At 40.0% G+C, this 22,602-nt stretch overlaps 1 protein-coding gene across 2 annotated transcripts in view; it reads right to left on the bottom strand.

Annotated features, from left to right (window-relative positions):
* Positions 1–22,602, bottom strand: part of prkcbb (protein kinase C, beta b) — an 86,071-nt gene that overhangs the window by 38,937 nt on the left and 24,532 nt on the right. For both annotated transcript variants that reach the window (XM_061700230.1, XM_061700229.1), the window contains exons 3-8: positions 19,773–19,855; positions 14,369–14,480; positions 12,527–12,655; positions 5,411–5,567; positions 3,031–3,165; positions 1,866–1,962 (exon numbers count right to left, since the gene is read on the bottom strand). In XM_061700230.1, the coding sequence (XP_061556214.1) occupies positions 1,866–1,962; positions 3,031–3,165; positions 5,411–5,567; positions 12,527–12,655; positions 14,369–14,480; positions 19,773–19,855 (713 nt within the window). The remainder of the gene's footprint in view (positions 1–1,865; positions 1,963–3,030; positions 3,166–5,410; positions 5,568–12,526; positions 12,656–14,368; positions 14,481–19,772; positions 19,856–22,602) is intronic.

Below are 22,602 nucleotides of genomic sequence, written 5' to 3'. Positions count from 1 at the left end.
CCACTGTGATGTGTGGCATGCGATGAGCTGGTTCAGCGATGAATCAGTCAGATACATTTATTAGCCAAGCTTAAATGCTGGATAATTCTGTAATAATAATTAAGGTGCTGTGTGTGTGGCAGCATCCCTGAATATGGGACAGCGAGGAGCATAAATAATTTCATTTTAGATGTTGCATTTGCCATACCATGTTTGGCTAACACAAGATGGCAAGTGAAATTCTAATACAGGCCACAGTTTTGTAAAGCCTACGCACACTACGTTACTCATTTGGTAGCATCAACAACAATAAAATTATGTACATGGTCAAAGAAAATAATGCTTGTTGATTGACGTTATTAGAGAGGGATTATTTTTAATAATTACTCTAATTACCTATACCAAGCATTGCATGACGATGTCATTTGTATGATTGCTTGTTCAATAGTTTTGCAAAAAAACGACAAAAAACAAACAAACAAAAAATCTTACTGTGTGTGGCAGTTACTACTTTACTTTGTAAAGTGCATTACTGCCACTTACAGGATTGGGACAGAATTGTTCGCCAAATCAGGATTTTTAAAAGAAATAAGACATCAGTGCAAACTACGACGACAACTATTAACAGTACACATTGTTAAATCAAGACATTTAAAACTGATTATCAATATAGCCTTACATAACAGATATGTTGATACAGTTCTTGTAGTGGATCTCATTCGATTGTGTGTGTGTATGTGTAATTTCAGCTGTACCTGTGGCTAAAAAGCAAAGTGTGGAGAGTCTCTGTCACCAAAGTGGTTTATAAATGGGACGATAATTGCCAACAGCCTCTCAAATATCCACTCTCTTCTTTATTTCTCGGCCAATTCCTCTCTTTGTATTATTTTAATAAAGCTACAGCGGCCATGGCTATCTACTTTTTACTTGACAATCGCACAACTGCACATTGTTTGTGGTTCACTAACAAATAACAGTAGTATATGTGGTGCCTCCCGGGTCACAGTTTTTCTGTTGGAGCGAGTGGGTTATGTCTTTAAGTGTCAATCGCCTAGCATGCGGGTGTGAGTCCCAGACTGTTTTTTTTAATTTTTTAATTTTTTATTTTTTTTACGATTGTCCAGTTCAGTTGTGTTCGGCCACAACTCTCCATGCGCAGCGGGTCTGAGGCTGCAACAGTTTGGATGACCAATTTTTATGACTTTGCTGTCGCATGCGGGTGTGAGTCCCAGACTGGTTTTTTTAATTTTTTTTATTTATTTATTTTTTTGCGATTGTCCAGTTCAGTTGTGTTCGGCCGCAACGCTCCATGCACAGCGGGTCTGAGAACAGTTTCGATGACCGATTTTTATGACTTTGCTGTCGCATGCGTGTGTGAGTCCCAGACTGTTTTTTTAAATTTTTGTTTGTTTGTTTTTTTGCGATTATCCAGTTCAGTTGTGTTCGGCCGGAAAGCTCCATGCCCAGCGGGTCTGAGGCTGAAACAGTTTGGATGACCGATTTTTATGACTTTGCTGTCCCAAAAAGGCATTGATCTTATTGCACGCATTCAAAAATCCACAAAGACTGTGAAGACTGCGCCCTGGCATGATTTCTTCACTGTGAGATCAACAGACTTCACAGTGACTATGTGACATTTAGGAGTCAGTGTCAGCAAGGCTGAGAGGAGGAAGACCAAGTCTTGTGCCAAATGTGTTAATAAGAGGGCCTTGTGATCAGACTCGCACATATACACACACATTCATGCACACACACACACACACAAACACACTCCTGCAGTGTGCCAGACTGGATGGTAAGTGCGTGCCTGCCAAATGCTAACAGCTCTCCTAGAGAGTGTCAAACACGCACACACCAGGACACACAGCTGTAGTAAAGAGGTGCACCTCAAATTTCTGCCTTAGCTCCTCATTGCCCTCCTCCCCCTCTGGCGGAACAGGAACGTTGAAGTACTCGCCTTCCTCCTGGGAGAGCATCTTAAACCTGAGGACAGAGCATATTTCCACTTAAATCAATTCCCAATTAGTTTATACAATTTAGACATTAACTGCAGCCATTAGCCTAGGCTGCCGACAGTTAGTACGCCAATTTAAAAGTGTGAAAGAATGATCGGCTCATTATTTAGCAATTCCCTCTCCTTCATGGTAATCTTGCAAAGCCTGACAGAGGAGTGAAGACGCTTCTCATTTCACACAATCGATAGAAGACAATTTCACATTTAGTCCATTACTGATGCCACGTTTGACTCCTCAGAATTCACCACGTAACCTCTACATTCATAGTCAATTACACTGTGGAGGATTTTAATGCTATGACCTTAGCTCTTGTAATATAATTTTAATATAGGTCTTGAATTATTTACATACCATTTTATTTTTTTCACTTTCATCTACTGGCGGAATGTCAGTCTTTTTAGAACTTACTCATTCACTTTAACGTAGGTGTCAGAAAACCACCAAAATGAGCTGAAAGATTTTTTTCTTCTTCTAGTGACTCACTGGTGAAAACTTATGTGTTTCCAAACACAACAAAATCAACTGAAGGTTATTCAGATGAATCAGTTTTACTGCATTAAAACAAGTGATGACGGTGTACTGATTCACTCGCCTGGCTTGGGTTTAGTTCCCACTCTTTATGAGAATGTGATTGGGAATGGTTGTTTGTCAAAGGTTCAGCTCTTTAAAAGATACCTCCCACAGAGGACAATAATAAAGAGAAAGTGAATTTTAGCTTGCAATTGCAGATGTTATGTTCATGTCATTGAAAGCTGGCTACAGCATCTCTATACCACCATTTTGTCTCAAATTCTGGCATCTCATTAAAAGCCCTGACACGAGTGTCAGCAGAAAGAAGGGATGAAAAGAAGGATAGAAAGATGTTAGAATGGGTGAGCGTGAACATGGAGGAGGGAAAACAAGCAATAAAGTGGCAGAGGGAAGATGTTTTGGCACTGGGTGTCACCACAATAAGAAGCCCAAACCAAAGTAGTTCTCCAACAGTGCACTAATGAACAAGGGCACCTTCACTCTCCCACCTCCTCTTCCATCTCACCATTCGTCCACTCCCTGTTTTTGCAGCTCCGAGATGCCAAAGGACAGCGATCCCATAAAGTCATTGCGGCTGGTCAGGTCCCAATCCCAGACCTCCACAGAAAGACGACGGTCCTTATCGCACTCCTTCAGGTGGCTGAAAGAGAAACAATGCCCATCAGACAAGGATCAAGGGTACTCTCATCTCGTTTAGTGACCCTGATCCAAATCCTACACTGATATTTGCCAAGACTTACTCCACATTTGGCTTGCAGTTGGTATTCTTCTCACCTTGCGAGTCTGTTTGTTTATGCCACTGCGACAAAATGTTCTAGGTTGTTTGTCATGTTTGTTGTACGGGCACAACGATATCTACATTAAGAATAGCCATATGTTGGGGAAAAGTTTACCCTGAAATTGCACTAAACTTGGACGTTTGAATCGCAGTCATGCAAGATATCACACAACACCTCAAATTATCATGATGTCAGAGTAACTAATGAGATGATGTCAGTGTAACTAATGAGATGATGTCAGTGTAACTAATGAGAGCTCAGTTTAGTGAGCATCAAGGGAGTAAATCCCCCAAAACTAAGAACAAAAGTTGGGATTTCAGGAGAAAATAAATAAATAAATAATGATAATTGTTTTAGACTTTACACCGATTTTATCGGCCTTATCGGTATCAGTTGATAATTAGCATTTTATGCTGATCGGCTTTAATTCGCCGATCCGATCAATGACATCATTGATCGGCTCCGCAAAAGACATTTACTTCACGTCGCCATCATGCACAGTATATTTGAATCCAAAAGCTAATTTATTTTTAGCCTTGTCGTGTCTTTTGGCGTAGTCCTGTAAATATCTGACGGTCAATAAAGTTATTTAAAAGAATAATCATAATAAAAAAAAAAACAGGTCGGTGATGTGGAACAGACAACATGTCTGAGACAGACAGCACGTAATATCAGACGACAAGACAAATTTGCTCTTTCACGCTTGCACTGTGAGACTACTGCAATAAAATTTTTACGATCATTGGGCTTTATCTTGTCAACTCAAATGCGACCGGATACACTCGTTACCGTGGCGACGACAACACGAGTGGAACGCGACGACGATATTATGAGGACAAAATGGGGAAAAACGTGTGTTGGTGGTCACCGGTGCTCAGGAGAGGACGTTCGATTAAGGCTTGCTTGAGGTATGTTCACGTACTCCTTAATACGATACGGCTCGCAACCTAGCAAGCTAGGGGTACCACAAACGGTTGGATGTAAACATGTCGCCGTTCTGTCGAATCATGCTCTAAAGTTTCGGTGTGGGTGAAGTCATTTAATTAAAAATAAAGTAATTTAATTACAGTAAGTTAGCACTGTTTAGAATACATGATCTGACTAGAGCAGTGATTTCCAACCTTTATGGAGCCAAGGAGCATATTTTACAATTGAAAAATCTCACGGCACACCAACAAACAAAAATGTCAAAAAAAGTGGATACATTAATTACTGTATTTACTTCCTGCCATCTAATAGAAGGCCATTAATTTGTTCTGTCTGTCACTATGCCTCACTGGCACAAATAGAGGAACAAAGATACATTATTTATTGTAAATACAATTTTTTGAGCAATTACGTACACAAGTATATACAGTAAATGAACAGGTCATTTAAATAGACACATTCCTCCATCTTGTGATCAGATCGGTGATCGGTTATCGTTTTTTTAAACTCGCTGATCGGTGATTGGCCCCAAAAATCCTGATCGTGTAAAGCCTAATATATCAGAATCTGAATCAGACTCATCTTTCTTTGCCAAGTATGTCCAAAGAAACACAAGGAATTTGTCTCCAGTAGTTGGAGCCGCTCTAGTAGGACAACAGACAGTCAATTGACAGAGAACACTTTCGATACATAAAGACATTGACCAAAAAAAAAAAAAAAGCATGCGTAATTAAATCTTGTTTATGTTGTCTTTTTTCGTCTTAGTTATGCAAAAATAATACCCAAATATATGCCCGAATATTATTCATAATTTAAGCCTGGCTTCTTCTGCCAGAGTTGCGATGATGGTTTATTAAGTACATAACTGGATTCAACAGCAGGAAAAAAAACCAAAAGCGAGGTTTTATGAATAAAAGACGCCAGATGTTGTTATCTGAGCGCCAGCGGTTACATACACTTGGAAAGTGGCACGTAATGCAATGCTTTTAAACGACTGCACTGAGAGAGTGAGAGACTAAATGAGGAACACAAGATGAAAGAGGAAGGAACTGATCATGTTGGGAGAGACTGATGGAAGCAGATGAGAAGAAAGGCAGAAATGGAAAAGCAGCCCTAATTAATAGATAAAATAAAATATGATCAAGGCTGGTGTAAAAAAAAAAGAAAAAAACGCCTCACAATTTAAAGGTCTCATTCCAGACGGGGTTGAGACAGCACTTAATGGTCTTGGTCTTCTGTTTACTTTCGCTGCGAGGGTCTGGGATCAGTTTAAGCTTCACGTACGGGTCTGAAAGACCATTGGGATCCATTGGGACAAGATTCCTGGCCTCTTTAACTGCAGGGAAAAGGAGGAAGAAATTGAGTGACAATAAGAAAAATGGAAACAAATCTCAAGATGATAACAACTGAGTACTTATGATTCCAAGAAAACTTGGAAAATAATGTTTGTGTAACACACACTTTTGTAAAACAGCCATGAAAATGACTTACAATGCTTTCAAATTACAATTTCTATTAGACAAATTGATTTTGCGAAAGCTGAAAACATTTACCATTTTTACGATGCTTTTGTCACAGTATCCAAATGTAATCACATGCAACATTAAACATCATTAAATAGTCTGTTTTGTGTTTGTCTATTGTCTGGGGAGAAGAAAAAAATGGGATCGTTGCCATGGATACAGATGTTGATCTTTGTAGCAGTGTTTTTCTTGCCCACATCCTTTGCCTCACAGAAATTCTGAACTCTTGGTCACCAAAAACTACACTATGTGGGCATCAGTATTTATCAAGAAAGCCCTTGTAATCGATTGGCATAAAATGCAGACCAATAACTGTATCAGTCATTCAATCAAACCTTTATTTACAGTATATTGCACTTTTCTTACTTAAAAAGCAACAGGAAGTCTTTCACAAAACAGGTGATTAAAGACACCAAAATAATCCTTACTACCCGCCTCCAGTATCCAACTCCCCTGGGCCAGCCCACAATCCCCATCCCTTGTGTAAAAGTATTTAAAAAACATGATACAAATATGGCTGATGATTACATGGCTGAGCGTAGAGTTGAGTGAGGAAGCGCCATCATGGAGGGCCATCAGCACCAGGAACCGCTCGCGGCTTATAGCCGAAGAGAGAGTGCCGCACAGGGACCGCTCCGCCCTTGGCAGACGGAGGGGTCAAGACCACAGGCAAAAGACTGAGACCAAGACACCCCCGCTCACCAGAGACCAGATCGCGCCCACAGTGACACCCTCCACAGCCACAGCCGATCGCAGCTGCCTTAGCTGACAGCCCCCCAGTGAGGTAACACTAGAACACAGGTAAAAAAATAAATTCAGAGTCAAGTAAGAAAAAAAACGTGACATCCAATCAAATTCAGGTAACCACAAAATAAATAGTAAATGGGTTAAGTAAGGATAAAATCTAACAAAGACAAATGAGTCAAAATTAGTGACAAACTAAGCTAAAAAGGTAGGTCTTGAGCTTCATTTTAGAAAACAATACTGTGCAGCCCAGAGCTCCTTTGGTAAGCTGTACCATGGACGTGGAGAGTAGACTTGGAACGACACCTCATCGTCTTGGATCAGAGTCTGGGTATTACGAAAAGCATTAGAGGGTCCGCGAGGTTTAATATGATAAGAGAAGATCCGCTAGATCAGAGGGGCCAAGATCATCAAGGTTTTTTATTAACTAATAACAGAATCCTAAAATCAATTTGGAAAAACACAGCCAATTTAGGGGCCTCTAAAACCAGTGCAATGTGGTCTCTCTTTCTGGTCCTTGTAAGCAGACGGGCTGCTGAATACTGCAGTACCGTAATTGTGAGTTACTAATAGTTTTTTGGGGGGGAAGACCAGAAGGAGAGAGTTGCAAGAATCGATGTGGCTGAAGATAAAAGAGTGAATTAGAGCTCTGTATTTTCTCTACAGGGAAATGGGTTAACTCTGGTAAAGTTTTTAAAAATGAAAAAAAATCCAGTTTTCACTATACTATTAATGTGTGGGATAAAATTTAGCTCAGAGTCAAAGATAACACCCAAATTTGTAACTTTGACAGATGGAAATCCTCATGGTGCCTTCCAGAATGTAATTGGGTTTAAAACAATTTATAGGCTAAAATATAAAAAAGTGATCGAGATTGCTAAGCCTAAAATAGAGGAGATGTGCTTTGACGGTCCTGATAAGGAGTTCAAAAGTGTGGTGGGTGGTTTGAATAACATGTTGAGTGACATTTATGCAGTTAAGAACATTTAAGAATCTGCAAATGACGGCCGGACTATCGACATGAAAGTTAAATCACCTAAAATAATGACTGAGCTATATTTGTTATGGATAATAGACAGGATTTGTGAAAAATCTGATAAATGAAGAACAGTGCTCGGGAGGCCTGAAAACACACATGCGAATGATAGGGGGATTGCTAAAAACAATTAAGTGATGTTCAAAAGTTGGGAACACCCCAATCATGACTTGTCTAAAGTGAGGAATGTAAAATAGCTGCTTTTATTCATTCCCTTCTTTGCCACCTTGTTTAAAAATGAAAGAGTTGTAGGTTGGAGAGGATGCTTCTAGAAGAACCGAGAAGTCTTCCTTAACAAATTAAATAGTCTGGACCCTTTCAGTCCAAATAACAAAAGAATATGAGTGAAAAACACAGAAAGCACAGTTATACATATATAATACTGGTGTATAGTAATATCTTGAAGGGGGGGAAAGGATTGCAAAAAGGATCCATCCAAGAGCTGGCTGAGTCCCCAAAATTGAGGGAGTCTTTACTCCTTCAGATTTCGAGGAATGCTTTTGGACCAGAGCAATTTAAGTTTGTCTGGTTTTTTTGAGCTAACATTGGTATTGTTTTGTGTTAGGGGGCCTTAAGTTCTTCTCTTACCTATACTAGCACACTTTAAGGTCTAAAGTAATACCGATCCATAAATGTAGCATCATTTGCTAGAAGTACAACTAGGACATAAATGGTGAGCGGTAAGTTTACATGATCAGGTCAAATCATACATGTTTGAGAAGTCTCATAAAGCAACTAGCTTTTTTTTGTGTTTCTGGGTTGTATCTTCATTGACAAAATGGTAAAAAATGTACTTGTAAATTGGTAGTTGTACTTTTTGCACGGAACATCAGTGCAAATCGTGACTGAGCTAAGTCATGATTTCGCATAACGCCTATTACAACATGTGAAAAAGAAAGGTTTCATGCAGGCAAAGCAGGATGTTTGACTAAACTCAGAGGTTAACCACAGAACATGCCCGATAGCCAGCATGAAACCCTCAACGGAGCAGGCCAATAAATATTACATGATGCCTGTTAAAGTGACCAGCAAATACTGGCTATAAAGAGGGTAGCATGCCAAAGAGTCTCATAGGACTCTTACAGTAAATAGGACACGGTCTGTATGTGTCGATGCACTTTTGTGTTATTTTAATGTGTGTGATGTACGTAAATGTTATTGCCAATACAGTATGAGTGAGCTAACATGTATTCAAATCTAGTTTAGATAAGAGTGTAGAAATACTGTATATTGTATGTGGGTGTTTGTGGTGAACCATTTTCCACCAAGGGAAGTGAAAAGACCTCTTCTGAGTCTTGGTAGGATTCTTATGGGCTGGCAAACTACACTGAGAAGTTCTGTATGATTAACCAGCATCACAATTGGCCTTTCACAGATATATGTATGGTGTATATCCAGAGTTGATTTTATGTCAGTATAATATGTATACTACTGTGGGCTGGACAGAGGATTTTTTTTTTTCTCTGGCTTTCTATTGTTTTTGGGAGAACCCAGATGTAGTTTTCAGTGGGGTACAACTGCAATGCACCACATTGATATTGAAAAATGAACAACCCTTTACGTCTTTTTCTAAAGACAAGTCAGTCATTCGATTATATACTGTACCTAATGTTGTGGCGGGCGTGTGTTCTAAAATAATACTCAAAGAATTGATTATGATTATTCATTCTGATGTCATATTGTGTTAGGAGCCTATCAGCATGTGAGTTCTGCCGGTGTCATGGCTGCAGCAATAATTGAGAATAACTTCCAAAGCCACAATCTTAAGACTGCATTTCCCCTGCTGGTCGCTGCGTCCTTGAGCCAAACGCTTGACTGCCCTCTATCTCCACGGATGCTGTTCTGCCACTAACTCTCAGCTCTGATCTCCCAGAGATGCCAAAGAGTGACCTAATAGTGATCAATAAAGTGTTACTTTGCTCTCGTGTCTACTGCTTTGATTTGAGCTCGATGACACTAATGCATTTCTCAGTGTGGGAGTCGTCTCCAGCAGTCTGCAATGTTTAGATGCTTCGCCATTTCGAGTGCTCTTACAGCCGATTCTGCGCTGTTTTATGCTCTCTCCCACGCTGCAATGAGGGTGGGAGGAGCTGGTGCGTACATACTGACCCCTGTGGATGCAAAAACATATTGCACCAAAACGCTGCAAACTGTGAAAAGGAATAAAGCTGTGGCGAGTCCTCAGGGCAAGCAAGGCCTTCTCCAAATGTGTTCTATAAAACTGCATTCATGTATTCCCAAGAGTCTATTCTATTCATTTTGTAGCATTTTGTCTTGGCTGCACTGCTTCCAGTTTATGTATGTGGTTGTTAGAATTTGTCCAATCAGATTTCAGCCTCTATGAGTTGCCATTTAAATCTAATATGTTAAACTATAATAGCAATGGGACTGTTTCTTTAAATAATGAGATTTCAAATATACCACACAGGAGCTGCTAGTTGGCCCACGATAAACGTCAGCATTTTTCCATCCTCTGTTTGGTTGGTCAAAGCGAGCCAAGTTCGACTAGCAAAACACATCTGTAGTATGAGGTGTATTATTTAGATTTTAATTTTACATTTTTGGGGGTTAAAAGCTGTTGTCATGCTATTAAATATTTATTCTGAATTGTTCCATATTATATTTTTGTATTTTATTGATGGGTTCTATAATTTTGAAGCGGTAGTACCCCACTCTTGATATTCTTGTATACTATCTGTAATGTATGAGTTGTTCATGCCTGCATACATAATCATGTACTGTATATATCAAAGAAACATATCTATGTCAATATGTATTATATCAATGTTACTGCATTGATTGACTGCATGTTTTGAAAAGTCATATTTTGTTGAGTAGTTTTCTTCTGGGGGTGATTGGTAGAGGTGGGCGGGGTGACTAGTATGGGGAGAGATTTCTTTCAGCAGTATCATCATTTAGCATTTTTTTTATTTTAATAACCTCAACAAATAAACCCTATTTTTTTCTATGTATTTGATATTTGTGAATCATAGCCGGACAGCAAGCCTAAAGCCAGATGTGCTACAGTAGAACTTCAATGCAAGTCAATCAAGCTATACAAATGTAGCGGTAGGGGTGGGACAATCTAGCTGTTGGCCTGATAATTCAGCCGGAGCTATACCCCAGTCTATTTCCTGACACTTAATATTAGCAGCTGTACAAAGTTGTGGACATTATTCTCACTCTTTACAGTGAGGTATCACGGTCTACGCATTTTAATACATAAACTAAGGGTGGATTTATATGCTGTGAATGTCATAATAACATATTTCTAAGAGTTTATAGTAGTTTGCTCCCTCACGTAGCTAATATATTAACTGAAGTTCAGCGCTTTCAGTATGATGCGGTGCAGTTCTACACAATGCAAATGATAGCCACAATAATAAACACACTGTTAGATTGTCAAATCTCTGACATCTTAATCAAAGCAATAACAAATTATTAAAAACGACAATATTTTTTTACACAGCTTTTTTCTTTTTTTTAGTGAAACTATGGCAGTACAGAGCAAACATATAAATCTCTGCTGCCACCTGCAGGTTTTACATGAGTTTCTCATCGCCACAACAAAGTTAACTCGGACTCGTGAGTCGAATTAGACGTTTTATCACTTGAGGCATTTCCTGTCAAAAATCAAATCAAACATAACACAAGAAGAAATGTGATCCCAAGACCGCTTGTGATGACTGTTGCCTAACCTCAATGTCTACTCTAAACAGGATGGAAATTGTCTTATTTTATATCTTATTTGCTACAATGTTAAAAGGAGCATATTAAGACCACCTTTCCTGTTAGACATATAATGTCATGATGGTGTAAATTCATTTGCATTGTGGTGGGCAAGAAAAGCTAAGCACAATGTGTTAGTGGTAAGCAATTCTGCCTCACAGGCAGCAAGCATTCAAGCGTTCTCCCCATGCTTGAGTTTTCTGCTGGCACTCTGGGCTCCTCCTACATTCCAAAAAACATGCTTCTCAGGTAAACTGAAGACTCTAAATTGCCCATAGGTGTGAAAGTGACTGTGAATGGTAACCGAAGGTCTGGCATGCTCGACCTCAATTTGGATAGGCTCCATTTAGGCTCCAATTTGGATAGGCTCCATTCCCTAATGAGGACAAGCAGAACAGAAAATAGATGCCTTGGACAGATAAATACTCTTTTAAGACCTTAGGTGTTATGTTGTTTTTCCCGGCATATATGCAATGACCTATAATTATCAATTATGTACTTATATATCCTATTTCACAAAGCCAGATTTTCTTTTTTTTTAAACATTTCTTGAGCTGCATTTATTTGGGAGTGCCAATAAATGTCAAATTAACTTATTGACATGAAGCTAATATCGGTCTAAAAAAAGTGTGCTCATAACATTAAACCTTTGAAAAGAAAGTGCAAATATTACATTAAATATTTACCCAGTGAAACCCCCCCAGTAATATCCTTTATACTATCATTAGTGTGTCTGTGTGCATGTGTGAGACAACAAGAAACATTTTATTGAATGTGTGCAATGACGGCTCTTTTTATTTTTCACTCCACCAGTGTAACACAAATAATTCAGTGGGCTGAATGTGCGACACACTGTGTAACTCGATCTGACTGATTTTGCTTGTGCGAAACTCCTAGTTTTTAGAACTACAAGTAATGATCTTATTCAGTGGACCCAACATGTAGTATTCTTTATTGACCTAAATGTTTCATTTTTCATTTGTTCTAACATTCGACCTCATGTAACGTGAATGTAAATTGAATGTGCTAAATGTGTAACTAAAACTAAAAAGTGTTATTCTCTTAAATACAATACACCTCGCTGCGCAGGCTGGTGATTGTGTGTTCAGCATAAAAAATATATGTAGTTTGAAATTATTTTTTTACTGTCATTTTTTTCTGTCAATTACAAAACTCATGAAATTTTCCACGGCTATAGTTCTGCCAATAGAGGGAGGCAAAGCACTTTTCATTTGCGTGCGCGTGTATGTCGAGAGCACTTACTGGTAACGGTGAGCACATTAGTCTTGATCTCAGCACTGATGTAAATACGACCTCTCCTCTCAGTGTGGTCTGTTCCGCACAGACTCGGCACATTGGCCACACAGCGCTTATGTATGTTCATCAGACAGTCTGCAACAGACAATATAGATGTAATTAGACAGGACCAAGATCGATTTGCTTTTGTAAGAAGGGTTACGACGTGTGCGCAAATGCAACCGTAAAACATGTATGATAATAAGAAATGTGTTCTTTCAAATACATGGAAGTGATGAAAGAAAACACTCTGAAACTGATGCAGTCAGCTATGATATTGCAAGTATTCAATCTATTAGCGTTAGTGTTTAGGTACTACACTTGAAGTGCATATGAGTATCAGTCGGCGTTCATACATTCTTCATCCATGTTAGATAAGCCAGCAAAAGGGATGCATTATCCTGTAAAAAAAAGACAATAATGCTCAGTTTTGACTGAGCTGCATTAAGTTAATACTGTATGCTTAAGTAACTCTACATTATATTGAGGAGTGTTTCTAATATTTGGGTTACTCTATTTAACTGCACGTATGTTGGCTAGTAATGAATGGCATGTTCCCTCAAGTTTAGACGGGTAGTTGAATATGTTATTTGATCATACTTTGGTCATAATATGATATGTAGTGATGAACTGATGAAAAGAATGCAGTATACAGTGGATATAAACATTTTACACACCCCTCTATACAAATGCCAGGTTTTTGTGATATAAAAAAAAAATGAGAGCAAATTGAAACATTTCAAAACTTTTCCCACCTTAATGTCACCTATAAAATGTACAACTCAACAGATGTTTTTTCATCTATTGAGAAGGAAGTTAAAATAACTAAAATAATGTGGTTGCACGAGTGTGCCCCCCCACCACCACCGTGTAAGTGGGATGCGGCTGTGTTCTGCATTAAGCAATCACATTCAAACTCATCTTAAATGGGAGTCAGTACAAAACTGTCACCATGTAAAGTGCCTCTGATTAACCTCAAATAAAGTTGAAGTTCAGCTGTTCTGTAGCCTTTTTCCAACAGAAGGTGCTACTTTGAACTGTTCATAATTCCCCCCTCTTTGACTAATGCCGCAGTTCCAGCTGAAGGAAAAACAACCCCAAAGCATGATGCGGCTACCAAAGATGCTTCGCCGTACAGTACGTATGGTATTCTTTTGGCGATGAGCAATGTCGTGTTTCAGCCAAATATTCACCTTTTGGAATTACGGACAATATGTTCTCCACGTGCTGTGTGGGTTTTCTCTGGGTAATCCGCTTTCCTCCCACATTCCAAAAACATGCATGGTAGGTTAATTGAAGACTTGAAATGTCCGTAGGTGTGAATGTGAGTGTGAATGGTTATTTGTCTATGTGTGGCCTGTGATTGGCTGGTGACCAGTTCAGGGTGTACCCGCCTCCCACCCGAAGTCAGCTGAGATAGGCGCCAGCACACCCGCGACCCTAGTGAGGCTAGGCGGTTCAGAAAATGGATGGATGGATGTACAACCTTGGTTTTATTGGACTATCACACATCTTCCCACATGTGCTTTGGAGAGTTTGCTTTACAGGTTATACAGTAGGTCATATTAATGGTGAAAAAAGTTTTGAAATGATCTAGCTTGATCTCTTTTTTTTCCCCCCAATCACAAAAACCGGTATTTGAACAGGGGTGTGTAGACATTTCATATCCACTGCAGTACACTTGAGCGCACACTAGGCCAAATTACACAACAAGCGAGTTTCAGAAAATCAAATCATCATCATATATGTGCTCCAGGTCAGCATAACCAAAGTTAAAACTGTATGTATACTGTTGGTAGTAGTACGTACGGTCACATCTCATGCCCTGGTGTATGAGGCCATACAGCAGAGAGCCGCAATGGTCACAGAAAGTCGGACTGGAGTAGGTGTGGATCTTAAACTTGTGCTTCGCCCTCGGATCCTACAGACATTGAGAAAAACGACAACATTTATAATAACAACATTAAAGCCTTGTGCAGGCTTTTACCAAATGTGCAAAATCAATAACATAATATACTGTAAGAATGGACATCTGGAGGGGAAGTTGACAAACACTTCAACCATTTGACCAAAAAGTCACAACTTCCTCATAATTGCTGGAGATACCAAACATGAACATGTTCCAAATAAAAATGTGACTGAAACTTTTGATTGATTACTGTATCAAATAAAAAGAAGAAATTATCCAAATAAGTAAGAACTGCATACTTGGGAACTTGGTATCATTTCCTCTTTTAAGACGAACACCTGTAACTAAAGCGTAACTAGGCCAGAAACAGGCTATTTCCGTCTCAGGTGTGAGTTTGTGAGCACGCGTGTGTGTGTGTTTGTGTGTGTGTGTGTGTGTGAGAGAGAGAGAGAGAGAGAGAGAGAGAGACTTGCAATCAAAGGGCAACCACACCTGAATCTAATGTGGTCTTCTGTGGTTGACCCTCAAATTAACAAATGGACTGGCTATGTAACTAATGGCAATTGTCTTTCCATTTAAAAAACATAAAATGATCTGTATAATGACTTAGAACACACGTGATAAATATGATGTGAACACAGGCAGTGTAGACGTTTTAATATCTCAAATGAGCTGCATCACATTATACACCAAATCTCGCTACATAATATTTCTCACCACAGGTCCAAAGAAGTCAGAGGCCACGACAGTGAAACTTGAGTAGAGACAACACCATGATTCAAGGGATGGTATACTTAGGTTGGATATTTCACATAATTTGAAGTCATGAGCCAGAAAAACGTGCAAATTGATTTCTTCCCCTCCTCCACACCTGTCCTGGAAAATTGTGTTTAACTTAGATGGCTGCCGCCTGAATTATACGCAGCCTTGCTATGGTTTCTTCATAAGTGTGTATGTGCTTCTTGTCATGCCTAAATGATTGTGCGGGTGCCTGTGATTTCCTTTGCGTGGGTGTATATGTGCATCTGTGCGTATTTTTGTCTGTTGATTCTCATCTCTTCTCAAGGACGACTGCACCTCCTACTAGTTTTTTGTTGCTCTGCAAAGTGAAAAAGCGATGTCACCACGGTTGTGTTGAAAGAAACAGCATGGATGCATTCAGCGATAAGGAGGGACGATGGCGATGAAAACACAATTCATATCATAATGCTGATAAGAAATGTGATACGTTGACAGTTGCAGAGTTTTCAATTAACCTGAGAAACATATTTTTGTACTGTGAGAGGAAGAGGGAGTACATGGAGAAAATCAATGCAAGCACAGGGAGAACATGTACTTCCACAAAGGAGGCCAGAGCAGAGATTCAAACCTCGAACCTCAAATGTGAGGCAGACGTGCTCATGCTACCAGGAAACTACAGCATCTATCTATCTATATATATATAGATATAGATATATATCTATCGCACTTTTATACATTAAGTACATACATTACATTAAAAACTTTGAAAGAGTCCTCCTACGTCCTCCCCTTTGTGAGGACATACTGTAATTGTACTTATTTATCTTTTGCTTTGGAGAGTAGTTCTGTTGTGTCAACTCAAGTCAAAAATTACAACCATAATGTATCACACATTTTGTTCCCTGTACAAATTTACCTTTCTAACTTTTTTTTTTTTTTCCCCGAAATGTATGTAGTGTTATGGACTTGTTCTCAATTCCCACATTTTCCTCATCTGTAGTGGGATTTCAACCTTTGACCTTCAAAAAGCCAAGCCTTTTCAGAATGAGTCAAAGTTGCTCATTTTGTTCATAACGGGGACTTTTATTTATTTGTTTGCTATCAGTGTAGCACAAAAACTACTTTTTGAAAACAATTCTCACAAAACATTGCAGAGGGTTGGTGTACAATCGCCAAGGTGGAACCCATTACCCTGCTACTCCTATCACACTTCACCCAGAACAAAAAAAACAACAACAACGGCCTTGGTTGCATTGCCATGACAACGTAACCAAACGTGATGTGTCATGTACTCGCAGAGATGCAGACAATTAATAGCTTAGTTGTGTTAAAGACAAATGTTGCACTGTACTGCTGACTCTCTAAGCATGAAGTCAGGTCATAACATATGCACACAATTCAACAGTCACTTATCACTAATGAGTGCTACAGTACCATCCCCACACCTTGTTGTTTTCTATTGCGCACGCACTTCTTTTCATTACATTTTGGCCAAACACCCTTTGGTGTGGCTGTAGCCTCCTGTAGTTAATTTCATGTTTCGTCAGACTGCAGACTAGTTGAACCGGCATGCATACCATCTCTGACGGTTAAGTAGCACGCTCCTATTTGACACATTTGCTTCAAGATGCAATAGATACACAATCAATTCCATACTATCAACCAAATTCGTAACCATGAATTAATCAGTTAGTATGCCCATTGGCCAGTCGAAATCAGAAGGAGAAAGGAGCGAAGGAAAACACTCTCAGGGGATATTCAGCATTTTAGGTTCTTTCTTCTCCAATGCCACTCACTGGAGCGTAGACAATCCTAATTGGATGTGCAGCACACTTGACACCTTCACAGATATCCAACTACTAGATAGGTTTGAATTTTGTTTTCCCAAGATCTAGGTTTTCATCACTGAGGAATTGGTGAAACATATTTAGAATGTCCATTATACTGTATTCAGACTTAGTTGGCATTTCTTTTTACTTGCTCACATCCTCTGCGAACTGAGCACACACACAAGCCTCAAGTACCATCAGCAGACTGACGACCTGGAATGTAGGTTTCATTAGAGCCTCATCTCATCCCTCGACTTGTCCCGAAGGACAAGTATTCCATTAACCCAGATCTATAATTGACTTCTTCTTTTAAACATACATCGTTGTGAGACAGAGGAAAATGAGAGGGGGGAGCTTAATGCTGTAAAGTGGATGACAAAGTTAAGTGACAATGCACAGTAAATCTTCAATAGCTGCATGAATCCATTGTCCTTGACAAACACCTGATCATCATCAATTCGGGGGGTCTAAGAGACGCATCAATCTAATGCGAATCCATTTTGAAATGCAAATCGATTTTTTACACTTAAAACAAATGGTATGCAATTAAAAAAGTGTCTTAACATATCTGTGAAAAGGTTTGGCAAAATACCGCAAGAAGCAAGAATTATAGCATACTATACCTCCTTATTTTATGTCTTGCAGAAATTAGCCTGGTTTGAGGGGTCTGCACTGCGTTCTGCAAGTGAGCCAGTGCTCACACTGGCCCATAAACTGCTGGGTCAATGATTTGAGTCCCGGATACAAGTACAATCAAGTAGGGTTGCTATGGCCACATATAACAGCCACTTTTTAGAAGCTAACACTATCGGTGTTTGATTCCATTGGGTTAAAACCATCATGTCATCAGCGCGTAGCTCTGCTAGTTATCGCAGCATACACGGGGAGTCCGCTACCTGTTTTCTGAGTTTGGTTACGTGATGTTCGGAAGGCAAGCGCAAGAGAAGCTGTGACGTTGATTCCGGTCGACAGGAGAGCGCAAAATAGCCCAACCCGGTGATCCCCTGAGGTGGATGAAAACTGTTGAATTAATCCATTCAATTCTTATTCCAGAAGCCCTTTAAAAGACAAGTGTGATGCCTTTTTTGACCTTCCTCTTTCCTTGCATAGTCAGAAGAAACAGGCTACCTGTCTGCTATATTTAAATTGGCATCAAGTTCAAAAGGAAGCCAGCCTAGATTATAACTGTATTGGAACTGAGGTCACAAGTCCACAAACTCATTATGAAAATGACATGGTGGGGGTGGTAAGGCACCATAATTAAGAGCATCCCACCAACCCCCCGGGGTGGAGTGGCATTTAAATAGATAAGGTAGAGGCAACTGTGGAGTGGGTGACAGTGGAAGAGCAATTCAGAGAAAGGGAGCAGAATACGAAGATCGGATAAACGAATATACAGGTGATCTGTACTTGACTGACAGTTCGATTATAACTTAAAACGTGTAAGACAAAAGCAAACAAGGCAAACACCAAATCAATTGCACTGAGCATTTGTACACAATAAGCCAAATAATGAACAGCATTTCTTCTGGAGGTGACTAAGTGTTCTTGTCACACTGAAGGGTCCTCCTGAGGGAGGAGAGGACATGGAACTTAAAAGACCCTTGGGGTCTTGAAAGGATGAAATTGACATGATGAAAGCGCTCTGAAGATAAGGAAGGGAACGCCATGGTGTTCCCATCTGAAGCACAAATTAGAGAGCCTGTCTGTAATTCAAGAATAGAAATCAAAGACAGGAGGCTACCTGTCAGCCCTTTCAAAGCCTACACAAGTTCATGATAAAAGTAACACTTAACAGAACTTCCTGGAAGAACGGGTGAGGGGGTGAAGGCCATTATTAAGAATCTATTATGCCAGCCCGTTTGATTCAGTTTGATGACGGAACAATGAACTGCATTACAAACTACAAGAAATGAATTATTGAACGGCACTCACAAGATGTCTTATAACCTTTGTGTAATCATATCTATCCACATTCTGAACTCATGAAACTTAATTTCACATGCAAGTCATTAGATCTTTCCAAGTCAGTGACTCTATCCATCCATCCATTTTCTGTCCCGCTTATCCTCACTAGGGTCGCGGGCGTGCTGGAGCCTATCCCAGCTATCTTCGGGCGAGAGGCCGGGTAAACCCTGAACTGGTCACCAGCCAATCGCAGGGCACATATAAACAACCATTTGCACTCACATTCACACCTACGAGCAATTTAGAGTCTTCAATCAACCTACAACGCATGTTTTTGGGACGTGGGAGGAAACTGGAGTACCTGGAGAAAACCCACACAGGCATGGGGAGAACATGCAAACTGCACACAGGCGGGGCCAGGATTTGAATCCCGGTCCTCAGAACTGTGAGGCAGATGTTGTCCACCGTGCCGCCCCATATTGACTTCGCACGAAATGAAATCTGATGATTGCATGTTCTGTTGTTAAAGCAAGATTTAAAATGAGAGAAGTGCACAGTTAAAAAATGTCTCATATGAAGAGGGAATTTTGGAAAGTCTCCCCCCTCGCCAGAGTTCTAAATATGTTTACTTTTCAAGGACACAGAACATTGCCTGCCTGTGGATGAAAGACTAACATAAATAGAAAATGTGCTTTTCAAGATATCCACACTCATATGCACAAAGCCCAAGTCTGTAAAATATCCATACAGTATTTCTAGGTGAGAACATTAACATCATCTCATGCGCGCAAATTCACACACACACACGTTTGTGATTCATACTCACATCTGAAGCTGGACCTTTATCAGCTCCTGGGCAGGAGAATGTGACAAACTCATGGCAACGTTTGTGCACCACGAAACAGCACACTGTGGGAAGAAAGAAAAGTTCTTCAATGAAGCAGTTTGATGACACACTGTATGATGCTAAATGTATGACACACAATAATCAACCAAGGTGGAGGTGGGGGGTCTCCTCTATGAAAGGGCAAACTATGTTATTATTTTTAACCCCAGTTTGTTTTCAATAATTGAAATATAGCAAAAGCACGCACAAATAATGCCAATACAGAGAAAGACAGACAGCACGTCATTTCGTGGTACCCATGATTTGAATTCTGCCTTTAGGTTATGTCTTCAACGTTGACACACGATGGCGACGCCATCAATGGCGACTCTACGATCTTCTGTTATCAGTGCCTCGACACGAGCACTACTCCCAGGATTAAGCGCTGAAGATGGTCTGCCGCTTCTTTGCTTGTCACGGAGGTCACTCAAAGCAGGCTCTTGTTCTTCGCCTTTGAGCCTGGACACCTACTTTTTGACTGTACTGGAGCCAATTGCAGCTTCCACATACACATTTTGACCTTTTGAAAATGTTTAGTGGTGGGTCCCTTTCCAGAGCAAGAAAATACGGTAAATCCCAGCTCTCTGCTTCTGACGGGCATCTAACAATGATCTAATTTCCAAGATGGCTGACAGGATGAGGACAGGCTTAAACAAAACTTTTTTATTTATTTATTTTTTAATTTTTTTTAAATCAACCTACAAATAAGTATTTGAACTACAAACTGTGGAAAGTTTTCAAACAATTCAATTGTTAGAAGGTTAAATTAAACTGGGCTCATTACTTTTTGACGGCTCCTCGTATTATAGTTATTTTGGAAAAAACCTGTACATCACGGCTTTCTGCTAAACGTGATATGGCAAATCTGACCGTGACAAGGAGGGAGCAGATAGTAGACTATTTTTGCATCTGAAACTGGATTATCTTTTGTCAGAGGTGCATAATGACCCGGAATTGTGTAAATTGTAAAGGAAATTGTGTTATTGTTTTTTTGCATCTGTATATCTAGAAAGCGCTATATAAAAACTATTATTATTATTATTACTATTAGTAGTAGTAGTAGTCAACGGTGTCACACCCGTAGGACGTGGGTGTCGCAACCCCACCACTTTTTCGACACCCACAATTTTCACGCTGTACCCCCCCACCGTATATTTAAATATCATCTGTTCTGTGCAAAATATAATTTTTAGTACAGGGGACAGAGAACTAAAAAAAAAGGAGGCAAGATGCAAAATGGCCAGCGGGCCTGACTTTGGCCACCCCTGCTGTATACGATGGAGGAGACGAGTGATATTTACGTTTCCAAAAGCTGTTAAATCTGCCATGTACCTCACTTATTAAATGGCTTACTGTAGAAAACGTACAGAGGGTTCTGTCTTATTAACACCCACACACTCTTATTGTCAGTCCTGCACCACTGAGCCATTGTCAGCCACTCTTGATAAGTGCTTCTTGCACATGGCTGCCATGCAATAGAACATGTACTGTAACTCCACTTATGCTGCAATATGGGACAAAATTACTTGGTTTAATATCTGTTATCAGAGGAATCTTTAGCATTATCAGCAAAGAACACTTTTTGTTTTTGCATTTTTTTAAATGCAAAAACTCCATCCACTCTTTGTTATATTGCAGCCGTTTGTTAAAATAATGTAAGTGAATTTTTTTCCTCATTAATGTACAAACAGCATCCCATATTGACAGAACGGAATTGTTGACATTTTTGCTGATTTGTTAAAAAAGAAAAACTGAAATATCACACAGCCATAGGTATTCAGACCCTTTGCTGTGACGCTCATATATTTAACTCGGGTGCTGTCCATTTCTTCTGATCATCCTTGAGATGGTTCTCCACCTTCATTGGAGTCCAGCTGTGTTTGATTATACGGATTGGACTTGATTAAGAAACCCACACCCCTGTCTATAGGTCTTAACCTTACAGCTCACAGTGCATGTCAGAGCAAATGGGAATCATGAGGTCAAAGGAACTGCCTGAAGAGCTCAGAGACAGAATTATGGCAAGGCACAGATCTGGCCAAGGTTACAAAAAAATATCTGCTGCACTTAAGATTCCTAAAAGCACAGTGGCCTCCACAATCCTGAAATGGAAGCGGTTTGGGACGATCAGGACCCTTCCTAGAGCTGGCCGTCCGGCCAAACTGACCAATTGGGAGAGAAGAGTCTTGGTGAGAGAGGTAAAGAAGAACCCAAAGATCACTGTGGCTGAGCTCCAGAGATGCAGTCGGGAGATGGGAGAAAGTTATAGAAAGTGAACAATTACTGCAGCCCTCCACCAGTCGGGGCTTTATGGCAGAGTAGCTCGACGGAAGCCTCTCCTCAGTGCGAGACACATGAAAGCCCGCATGGAGTTTGCTTAAAAAAAACAACAACAAAAAACCTGAAGGACTCGAAGATGGTGAGAAATAAGATTCTCTGGTCTGATGAGACCAATATAGAAATTGTTGGCCTTAATTCTAACTGGCATGTGTGGAGAAAAGCATCTCCTGTCCAATACAGTCCCAACAGTGAAGCATGGTGGTGGCAGCATCTTGCTGTGGGGGTGTTTTTCAACTGCAGGGACAGGACGACTGGTTGCAATTGAAGGAAAGATGAATGCAGCCAAGTACAGGGATATCCTGGACGAAAACCTTCTCCAGAGTGCTCAGAACCTCAGACTGGGCCAAAGGTTCACTTTCAAAAAAGACAATAATTGCAAGTGCTAATATAGAGGGCGAAGACTGCAGCCAAAACTGGTTACAGTTTAAAA

Source organism: Phycodurus eques, chromosome 16, assembly GCF_024500275.1.
Source record: "Phycodurus eques isolate BA_2022a chromosome 16, UOR_Pequ_1.1, whole genome shotgun sequence".
Lineage (NCBI taxonomy): Eukaryota > Metazoa > Chordata > Actinopteri > Syngnathiformes > Syngnathidae > Phycodurus > Phycodurus eques.
The sequence above is the reverse complement of the archived record's forward strand: the minus strand, read 5'-3'. Positions and strand labels throughout refer to the sequence as shown.